This window comes from Kwoniella shandongensis, chromosome 8 (genome assembly GCF_008629635.2).
Source record: "Kwoniella shandongensis chromosome 8, complete sequence".
NCBI classification, from domain to species: Eukaryota; Fungi; Basidiomycota; class Tremellomycetes; order Tremellales; family Cryptococcaceae; genus Kwoniella; species Kwoniella shandongensis.
In genome coordinates this window covers 1,479,101-1,489,048 of record NC_089294.1, presented here as the reverse complement: position 1 = coordinate 1,489,048, position 9,948 = coordinate 1,479,101, and the positions used below count along the sequence as shown (strand labels likewise).

At 51.5% G+C, this 9,948-nt stretch overlaps 6 protein-coding genes across 6 annotated transcripts; 2 read left to right on the top strand and 4 right to left on the bottom strand.

The window, feature by feature from the left end:
- Positions 1-488: 488 nt before the first annotated feature.
- CI109_104960 (uncharacterized protein) lies at positions 489-3,059 on the bottom strand (the record flags this gene model as incomplete). The annotated part of the gene is made up of 13 exons (XM_065967588.1): positions 489-528; positions 585-623; positions 685-762; positions 812-911; positions 954-1,050; positions 1,173-1,558; positions 1,605-1,688; positions 1,861-1,948; positions 2,011-2,215; positions 2,264-2,451; positions 2,502-2,558; positions 2,615-2,721; positions 2,780-3,059. 13 exons carry the CDS (start codon positions 3,057-3,059, stop codon positions 489-491), a joined length of 1,749 nt encoding a protein of 582 aa, XP_065823660.1.
- Positions 3,060-3,969: 910 nt separating this feature from the next.
- Positions 3,970-4,662, bottom strand: CI109_104959 (uncharacterized protein; the record flags this gene model as incomplete). Its single annotated transcript, XM_065967587.1, has 2 exons — positions 3,970-4,359; positions 4,507-4,662. The coding sequence occupies 2 exons, from the start codon at positions 4,660-4,662 to the stop codon at positions 3,970-3,972; spliced, it is 546 nt and encodes a 181-aa protein (XP_065823659.1).
- Positions 4,663-5,386: 724 nt separating this feature from the next.
- CI109_104958 (uncharacterized protein) lies at positions 5,387-6,466 on the bottom strand (the record flags this gene model as incomplete). Its single annotated transcript, XM_032008384.2, has 1 exon — positions 5,387-6,466. One exon carries the CDS (start codon positions 6,464-6,466, stop codon positions 5,387-5,389), a length of 1,080 nt encoding a protein of 359 aa, XP_031857317.2.
- A 269-nt stretch (positions 6,467-6,735) lies between these two features.
- Positions 6,736-7,816, bottom strand: CI109_104957 (uncharacterized protein; the record flags this gene model as incomplete). The annotated part of the gene is made up of 5 exons (XM_032008385.1): positions 6,736-7,100; positions 7,162-7,296; positions 7,353-7,471; positions 7,523-7,632; positions 7,685-7,816. 5 exons carry the CDS (start codon positions 7,814-7,816, stop codon positions 6,736-6,738), a joined length of 861 nt encoding a protein of 286 aa, XP_031857318.1.
- A 244-nt stretch (positions 7,817-8,060) lies between these two features.
- Positions 8,061-9,155, top strand: CI109_104956 (uncharacterized protein; the record flags this gene model as incomplete). The annotated part of the gene is made up of 6 exons (XM_032008386.1): positions 8,061-8,153; positions 8,203-8,304; positions 8,352-8,487; positions 8,538-8,672; positions 8,727-8,998; positions 9,054-9,155. 6 exons carry the CDS (start codon positions 8,061-8,063, stop codon positions 9,153-9,155), a joined length of 840 nt encoding a protein of 279 aa, XP_031857319.1.
- Positions 9,156-9,201: 46 nt separating this feature from the next.
- CI109_104955 (uncharacterized protein) lies at positions 9,202-9,837 on the top strand (the record flags this gene model as incomplete). Its single annotated transcript, XM_032008387.2, has 3 exons — positions 9,202-9,521; positions 9,566-9,647; positions 9,703-9,837. The coding sequence occupies 3 exons, from the start codon at positions 9,202-9,204 to the stop codon at positions 9,835-9,837; spliced, it is 537 nt and encodes a 178-aa protein (XP_031857320.2).
- Between the last annotated feature and the right edge of the window lie 111 nt (positions 9,838-9,948).

The following is a 9,948-nucleotide window of genomic DNA, read 5'->3' as shown; positions in this document are numbered from 1 at the left end:
CCCCTAACCCCTAACCCCTAACCCCCTAACCCCCTACCCCCTAACCCCCTAACCCCTAACCCCCTAACCCCTAACCCCCTAACCCCCTAACCCCCTAACCCCTAACCCCCTAAACCCCTAAGCTTGATCCTATGGTGGTGTCCACCGCACCTGGTGGACGCTCAGCTATGGTGGTGAGATTCTCTGAAAAATTCTGCTAAGTTCACTAGCTCAATGTCCACTGTGGGTGGTGGACGCACTCTGAATGAACTTAGCCAAAATTTTGATGAAAAAAGATGGGGTGATCGACTTCTTTTCGACCCCACTCAATCAATTTTCAGCCCCTCGCCAAATGCGTTACAGATTCAGAATCAGCTCGAACAGAGCTTTCTAGTGATATGTAAATCATGTCATAACTCTCGATAACCGCGAAACACCCGGCACCCAGACTCCCCTATAACCCGATAATCACCTTTCTTCTGTTCTTTCGGTTCTTCCCTCTTCTCTCATCATGCTGTCGCGTAAACGTAACCGTCCTTTAGCGTAGGTCTGTGATAGAGTCGCTATGAGTCAGCACAGCCGATTCTGATCAGGGGACCACTTACTCTGGGTTTGCCGAAACGATTGAATGGTATGTGTCCGCGCTGTGAGACGCACATCAACGATGGTCATACAAACCCTGTCAGTGCGGGAGAGATCACTCACATCTGCTGAGGTGGAGTCGGGAAGCCAACATCCATCCCTTGCATGATGACGAAAGCCATCCCCGCTTGCAAGTGGTTACTGATGGATGGTCAAAGTACGTCCGAGTCAACCATACCGGAGTACTCACTCGATATGGCAATGGACGAAGACCGGGCCTGGAGAAACAACCTCGTATCGAACAGCGAGCCAAGCGGGTGCTTCCAATGCAGTCGGCGTGCGATATGTGTCTATCGGATCATGAGCAACTGCTCATCTCGACATCAACTTACCTCGAAGCGGGGGATTCGCAAGATTGAAGGCCGCTGGTTGAGCCTCAGCAGCCTCGGCAACAGAAGACCAGTTGAAAGCGCCATCGCCGATACCGATCTGCACGTGTCAGTGGCTCCTCATGTGTTGATCACTTACGATCCATGCCTTCGTATCGTGTTTGTGCATGGGCTGAACGGGGTGTCAGCTACGGAGCGATAACCCAGAACAACTTCGCTCACATGAACTGGATTGCCAGGTGGCATGACAAAGATAATATCAACCACAGTTCCGTTATCGACACTCGCGGCCACGCCGGCATTGAGCGCGATCTGCGGATCGAAGATGGACGGCGTGTCGAAAGATCTCCAGGGCAGGTAAGCGATGCCGTCCAACACCCAAACTCGTGGGTCCGGTTGGCCGATATACATGAAAAGGGTATGGTCGGAGTATGATGGTGGTGGAGTCGAGGGATATGGTACGAGAGATAGTTCATTGACCATCGTTGCGTTGTTGATCAAGTTACCTCCGTAATCCAGAGACTGGGTTGACGACGGTGTGTCCGGTATAGTCGTCCATTCTTTGTCCGAGGCCAGTCCATTCTCCACGTAAGAGAGTACCGCGTAGCCTAGACCGAAGTCAGCTCTGCGATCGGGGTACACTAGACCACTTACCAGACTTCACTTGCGCGGAGAAGTCGGGGTTGGACAGTCTGATCGTCCAGTCACCAGGATTGTCGAGCTTGATAAATGCTTGATCTGCAAATGTCAGCGAGGATCGTCGTCTTCAGGCTTACATCTCTCTCCGATCGAACCAAGAATCACATCGACTTCTTGCGGTTCTATATAGTGCCCGTCCACCGCGTAGATTATGAACTTGTGTCCATCTATTGATATCTGAGAGACAGTCAGCGTTGATCGAAAGGCTTACGCACCTTTTTCTCGTAAAGACTACCAGCAAACACAACGTTAATCGAAGCATAGCCGGCTTGCGGATCGACTTGGATCACTTCCATGGGCTGCACGCGTCAGCTCTAATTCGCTAAGTAGGACGTACCGGTGATGTCGCTTGGCATCCCACGAAGACTTCCTCTAGCCCAGGATAGAACGGATCGACAATAGTATAGTTCACACCGACAATGGCAGACGCCAGGATAGTCGAGTTGGGGTATACACATCCCTTATCCGAAACAGGAAGGATGTAGGGGAACGCAACGGATTGCAAATATCCCAAGTCCGGACAAAATTGCTGACCTTTCCCATTGATGACGTAGGAATCGACACAGCTGACGGAATTGTCAGTGAGCGGCTAAAGATGTAATTGAATCACATACAGTGGATTGGCACCGCTACGGAGGTAGAGCTTGGTGAGATCTTCGGCATCTTGATTGGACCAATCGGTCAATGTCAGGATGGACGGCTTTGCTTCGGCCGCCATGAGCTGCTCAATAGTACTGTTCTTCTTGGAAATTGACTTGAAGGGTCGTTTGCGGCTCGGAGAGGGATGAATGAGGAGAGCGCCCTACGACATGGATTAGAACGAGAGTGAGGAGAGTCTCTCCAAACACTCACACGAAGACCATTCGCGATCTGGGACTTGTAATGGCTGTGATACCAGTATTGACCGTACTTCAGAAACCCCATGCTGTTAGCCTCGTCCATGGTGCACAAAGAGTGGAGCTCACTTGGTCAGTTGGAGTGACCACATATGTGAAATTCGTTCCGGGTGGTATAGGGTACTGAGTGACACCGGGAACTCCGTCATACCACGGTGCGCCCCCATGATATAGACCTGAAATAGACGCAAGAGTGCTTAGTCAAGCGCACAAGGGCTGTGGCGAAAAACTCACCATGGAAGTGCAACGTAGCGTCGTCGTTCAGGTTGTTGATCACATTGACCGATAAAGTCTGACCCTCGTTCATTTCCAAAGTTGGTCCCGGCGTCTGCCCATTGATCAGGATCGCAGAACGCGATACTCCTGCTGGTGCTGCTGGACCATTGGTAAGCTCGAACGTGTAGTAAACAGTATCGGACTCCGAGTCGCCTTCAGATCGAACTGTGGGACGAGCGCTCGCGAAGGCGCCAAATAGAAAGCAAACCACGGAGAGCAAAGTGAGGAGCGCAGACATGTTGCGAAATGGTGAGCGGTCTGGGTGAGCAAGAGGTATGGGCAACATGCAAGTTGTCGCCTATATATATCATCGACGCTCATGTCCACCGATCTCGGAGAACTTGACTTCGGCACCTCATCGTTCCAGAAGGGTTAGTACGCCAACTCATGGAGGGTGCAAGTCAGGCTACAGAGTCCAAGGTGTTTTCATGACTCGACCATTCCATTCCATCGCTTTCGTTCATCTGATGTACGAGTCCCATTGCCATGGGAATGAATGTCGTTACGTCGATACTAATAATAGCATGACAAGTCGGACATCAGTTCTCGGACATGCCCGAGCAGATGATATTATGTCAAAGATAACGTTATGAGCACGTTCTGTCTGGCAGATCTCGGTGGGTAGTTAAGCCTTGAGCGTGTCCGGCAAACTATCGATTTGAGACCCCTGAATGTTGCAATAAGCTTTTGGTCAATCTCTCAGGGGTCCTCAAAACCAAATGTCAGCAGAGACCGATCAGTGTGGCCGACTGTTCGCATTGAGGTGGTCATAGGCAGGGAGACATAATTTCCCATCTACAGAATCGGCGTCTAATAATCATTGCCGCAAATATGCTGACGTCTTATCAGCTATGATGCCGAACACATCATTACGACTCGCGTTCGTAATGGTCAATGGGGGGCAGCGAGACCTGGCGCAGCAAGGCACTCCTCGAGTTGTCCGAGAACGAAGGGGGTTGCGTACACTGCCTCCCGCTCCGTGAGGTCCGAATCCTTGCCACCTCACCGGGAACGCTGAGGGTTTGTCGTACATCATACATGCGGTTGACAGGCGGAGCTGTACATCGATCGAGAGACGCGGCGCAAATCTAACGATCGGAGTAGCCAGAACGGTCCCATCGACGGTATCCCTCGCCTGGATATCAGCATTAGTTGACGTATCTTGACTCACCTAAGATCATACTCTTGTGACTGGGGTCCTCGTCACGAGTGTAGAATCGAGTGCCGTCCACCGCGCTCCAGCCGTGTTGCTTCTCTAATTCCGCCATCACACAGCATAACTCGTCCCATTTCACCTGCCGCGCCTTGGTTTCCTCAGACTCCTCTGCTTCTCCCGACTTTACACGCATAATCCGATACATGTTTTCGTGCGCCAGTGCAACGGGATTTCCACCGTTCCAGTAGTGTCGCAGTACCTCCGGATCGACCTGCTCATACCATAATTTGGCATTCTTTTCCAGGTCCCCCTCTGCATTGTCAGTGGACTTTACGCTATCGAAACGTACCTGTTTGATGAAGAATCGCGTGCAGCCATTTCGCTACGAACGGTCAGCTGAGATCAGTGAGCAGACACTCACCCCATTCATCCTCTTGCATTTTGCGTAGAAGGAAATGCGCCGAGAACAGATCGTCGTTCATGAGATGTAACTGTGGGTCAGCGTCAGGTGGGCGACGATCACACTCACTGCCGATTCCAATGCTGGATGACATTTCAAGTCTGCAATACTATCCTGCAAGTCCTTGCGATACGGTGTGTTGTTCCCATCGCTGAGCTTGGAGGGAGTGAGTGCTGGTAGTGGTCGATGGAGTAGATCTGATACAAAGCTGGGACGATCTGTCATGGTGATGTGGAGAAGTCAACTGTCGAACACTTGTTGAGATCTGAAATCCGATCGAGATGGCAACTTCTATACCCGATTTGCGCGTTGCCCGGCAATTAATGACGCGGCGAGTTTCATGGGTTGTTCCATTCGACAAGATCTACCGTCGTGGAAGCACAAACACAGCACTGTCCAACATGGTCGCTCATTCTGCGAACAGTTCGAGGTGCAGCCCCTACCTCTGGTACAGTCGTGCATCTGTCGAGAGCCGCAGCTTTCGTTGGGTCAATGTGAGTCTATTATCCCACCATGGCTATGTGTGAGGCACAACGGAAGCCGACGTGAGTGACAGCTTGGTTGGCCGGTTGAAGGCATATGTTCACCATCCGTGAGATGCATCATTTGAAAGGGGTCTAAACCCTAGGGGTAAAGGTTCGACTCCTTGCAGAGTATATAGTAGGACGATCTGACTTCGGCTAAACGACTTGCCATAGTGCGGAGTGTTTTCGCCTCTCTAGTCAACTTCATCAGTCATTCATGTATATAGCCTGTGACAAGCCGATACCCTGGCGGAAAACTCGCACTAAGGAACAGGCAGCACGGCGAGACAATGTCATTGTCGTCTGCTTCATGTGAGCCGCCACGCGACCGGTCCGGTGCTCGCACAAGCGAGTTAAATTGGGTGACCTTGATCGCTCAAATGCAGGGTGAGAATGCATGACACATCTCCACGAACCATCCAAGTCTACTCTCCTTTGACCTCCTGCTTCACCTGTTCCTTCGCGTCCCGCGGTCCAACGTCCACTGCATTCTCTCTGAACGCCTTTCTCAGCTCACACTTGCCGGTGTTCTTGCCACCCGCTTTGCACTCGTCGCAGAGCTTGCCATGCGATACGAGTAAGATGTGCAGTCCATATTTGTCCTCGGCCGGTATTCTTTTGTTGAGATGATGATAGGTTTGTTCGCGATTGGCTGTTTTCGGTCGCCAGCCGAGCAGACCTGTGATGCGATAGACATGGGTGTCCACAGCGAAATCCTCCCGTCCAAGGCAGAACAACAGCACGCAACTCGCCGTCTTCGGTCCCACACCGTCGAAAGCCAGCAGCTCCTGCATCGCGTCGTCCGTCTCCGCTTTATGCAGGTGATCGAGGGAATACGAGCCGTACTTGCTTTTCACCTGATCGAGGATGTTCAAAATCACTTTGCTCTTCACCGCACTCAGCCCACCACACTTGATTGCTTCTTGCAGCTTCTCTCTACCACCCCCGGCAATTGCTTCCCATTCATCACTGCCTCCATACACCTTATCCATACTAAGTTTCGCTCTCGTGGAGTTCGCGTCGCTCGTGTTCTGAGATAGGATGGTGCGGACCAATGCGTCCAGTACGGATGGGCTATCTCCACAACCCGCCCTGTCCTTCGATGCGACGACTTCCGTCGGTCGAGTCCGTTTTCCGTGCAGAGATGATAGGATGGAATGGGCTAGATGACATTCGTCAGAGGATGGGCGCGAAAAGGAAGGGAATGGTTCGTTGGCAAGTGTTTCGGCATGAAGTTTTGCTTTCTTGTCACGTAATGAGGTCTTTGAATGCTCCTGCTTGATGGGCGACTCGGATTCATGTTTTAATCGTGATCGCTTCGGTGACGACGGGGAATGTTTGATCGACTGAAGGGTAGGACTTGATGAACTGGCTCGATTGGATTCGATCGGCTCAACCTTGACATCTGATGGTCGTTTACGAGTGAATCGGACTGCTTGTGAGCGGGTGGTTCGAGAGGCCATGGTTGTGTACAGAGAAAAGATGCTGTGAGCTTTGATCACCATAGACTGGGTTGATCGACGAACAAGATGGGTTGATAGAGCACATGGAGGTGATCCGAGAAGTAGGTTGATCGATAAGAAAATGGTATGACGTGCGACGGACGATAGACGTGAGTAACCTCCACTCTGCTTGAAATCGCAGGGAGATCGCGCCTCTCTCCGCAAAGACATCCGACATCTCTAGCAGTGCATCATGCAGTTACCTTCAGCCCAGAAGACAGATACATTGTATGTGCGGACATTGACTGCATCCGTTATCTGGAATCATCTAGCTAAACCTTGTAGTCTCCTCCAGTCTCGTGATCTATCCACTCGAACAACTGCTGAGCTTGGAAGAACGCCTCCTCCTCGCCCCCATGAGACGCAAACACAGAGGCGATATCTTCCTGACTGATGTTCGCTGGACTTCCCGTCGCATCTGATAAGAGCTGGGATTCGCACAGTTGCTCCAGTCGAACAAAGAAGGCTACCGCTGCATCGACAGATTGGGCTGCGGTGAGGATACCGTGATTTCGCAATATGACGCCTTTGCCATTGGGACCGAGGGCTTCGCATATGCGGATACCTTCCTCGTCGTCCAACACTATGCCGCCGAAGTTGTCGTACAGTCGCACAGTGTCTGCAAAAGCGGCAGCGTCTGCGAGTACAGGGCGATTAGTCTTTCAAACCCTACTACTGTCAAGCACACCTTCACATACCGTGCGAAACAATATCCACATTTCGACCGAGAACACTGAACGCACGACCGAACGTGGTGTGACTGTGAGCCGCTGCATGTATGTCGGGTCGTCTCTTGTGTACAGCACCGTGGATGGCAAAGCCAGCAGCGTTGTCTGCGGACGTGTCAGCGTACACAGCGTCAATTGGATGAAATCAACGCAATACGTACAGATCTGCCCGTCTCCTGATTTCCCTCCTTCTAGTATGTTCCCATCGTGGTCGATCAACAACAGATCTGAGACCGTCATTAGGTCAAAAGCGACTCCGTAAGGGTTGACCCAGAACGCACTGGCTGCGCATCAGCGACAACGTCCACATGGATGAACATGAGCGACTCACTTGGGGTTCACCGCGTCTCGAACGGTGATGTGACCGGCGACTCCTTCATCGTACCCTAGTTTCGAGAAGATTCGGAAGGAAGCTGCCAATCTCTCTTTCTGATACTTCCGCTGTACTCATGATCAGCGACATCCTCAGGAGACTTGGTCGAGAATTACTCACCTCGTCCTCCTTGGTCGCAAAAGTAGGTGGGACGTATTTCTTGCTCCTAGTTGTAGCCGCATCCCCTCGAAGCCGAAGACTTGGAATCTTTGGTTGAGTGCTGGTGGTCGTTTGTGTAGCGACAGGAGCCATCTTGATTGTGATCTACGCAGACATGACTTGTCATAAAGAGAGCATACTCTCTCGACCAATATAGCATGTACATGTCGTGATGACGGAAGTCGTTGATCTCCGAAGTCAAGTGGGTCGACGGAGATGTCGGAATTGCATATCCGAACTTGTCAACTCGCGCTTTCCCGGCGGGTCATTTATATGTGCCGGTTCGGCGACATGGGCAGACTTCAGCATCACTTTGCAAACGTTCTGATAACTCAATATGACTATAGAGATCGAAGCGAACCCCGAGTACAGTAATGATGGCCAGCCCAAAGTCCGCAAGTTCAGGAGAGCTGCGCCGCCGACCTTCACAGTGAGCTATAATCACTTTCCGTTCCGAGCACACCGCTGACCTCCCGCAGGATGTGCAAACCGAGAGGACGTATCGAAAGGGTCGGCTGGCCATGGCCTGTCGTATCGTTGCGGCTCAAGGATGGGGAGTAGGATGTTCCATGCAGCTCTCGGTGAGCTCTTTAAGACATACATGGGAGCGCTTATTGACATTAGGTAGTCGCGGGATCCGGTTGACCCGTCAACGATCTACGTTGTTCCGGCTGGAAGAGCACTGGCTGTTATCAAGTCAAGTGACCTGATTCACATCAACATCGTCACAGGAGAGGTTGTCGACAATGACCAGGAATGGGGCTGTGAGTGATATTGCCAAAAACTCTCGAATTGCTCTCTGACACGGCGACAGATGATCTCAATGCTTTCGCCATCCATCGAGCTATCTACTTGGCGAGACCGGACGTAGGAGCCATTATACATGGTCACACACCGCACGCGCGAGCTTTCTCGATGCAGCATCGCGAACTGGAAATGATCGTGCAAGGTGTGTATGGTACAGCTCAATGCTCCGCTGTATGAGTGCTGAACAGTCAAACAGACTCTTGCACCTTCTACAAACGCTTCCACAGACTACCGTTCTCGGTGGGGCAGAACGCCGAATACAACCCAGAAGCAGTGAGCACATGCTTGCGGGATGGGAAGGGATTTGTCATGGAAAACAGGGGTATCTTACTGGTAGGAGCGACCATTGAGTGCCCTATCAGCTACTACATCCGTATGGAGAGCTTGTGCCAGATCCAGCTGCTCGCCGAGGCTGCTGTGAAAGGTCGAGGGGGTGATTTGGTCCGAGTAGGCGAACAGGAAGTTCAGGTAAGCAGGCTGTTGTATTGTGCCGGGCTGCCCCAATTGACACTTTCCGCTTCAGTTCACATTCGAGAACAGCGGATCAGAGCATCATGCATGGTTGATGGCGATGCCATACTTTGCTCGTCAAGACAAATTGACCGGTGGAGCTATGGTGATCTAGTTTAAGGGTAGTTCATGCTTTGGATGTATTGTAGAACCAGTACTTGATGCAAGGTGGAGGGGCGGCTAAGGGAGACGCGTTGTCAGATCACGTCATTGAGAACGATAACAATGTTGATCAATTCGGGCTTTATAATAACTCTCTTTGTTGTCTATCTACATCGTTATCACACAATCGAACTATGGCGACGAATTCAAGCAAGATTGATCAATACTTAGAAGAGAAGCGGCAGGGTTTAAACCGAGTGGACCCTCGTACCGCATTTGAACGAAGCCAAAGTCACGATGGGACGGTTATCATAGACACTCGACCTGAAGCTTATAGAGCAGCAGAGGGTGCGATACCCGGTGCAATCATCATTGAAAGGTTAGTCCATGTTCATTCGTCTAACACTAACCAGTCCTCTACAGGAACGTACTCGAATGGCGACTGGACCCCACATCGACTGCTAATATCCCGGAAGCTCGTCAGCCCGGATTTGCTCCGATCATCGTACGTGGACTTGTCGCATCACTCTCTACAAGCACTTGCTGACGCCGTCCCCAAGGTTTGCAACGAAGGATACGCGTCATCACTTGCTGCTCAGGTCTTGAAAGACCTTGGCGTAGACAGAGCCACTGATCTTGTAGGGGGATTTAGAGCGTGGAAGGCGGAAGGATTGCCTGTGGAGCTCAAGGAGTAGATGGTTGGTCGACACTGAGCATCGACGTCCATAAGCTACGACCGACGAATTTGTCGCCTTTGCGTTCTTGATTGCCTGGACGCGCAGGTCCCAGCACCTATAAGCAACGCC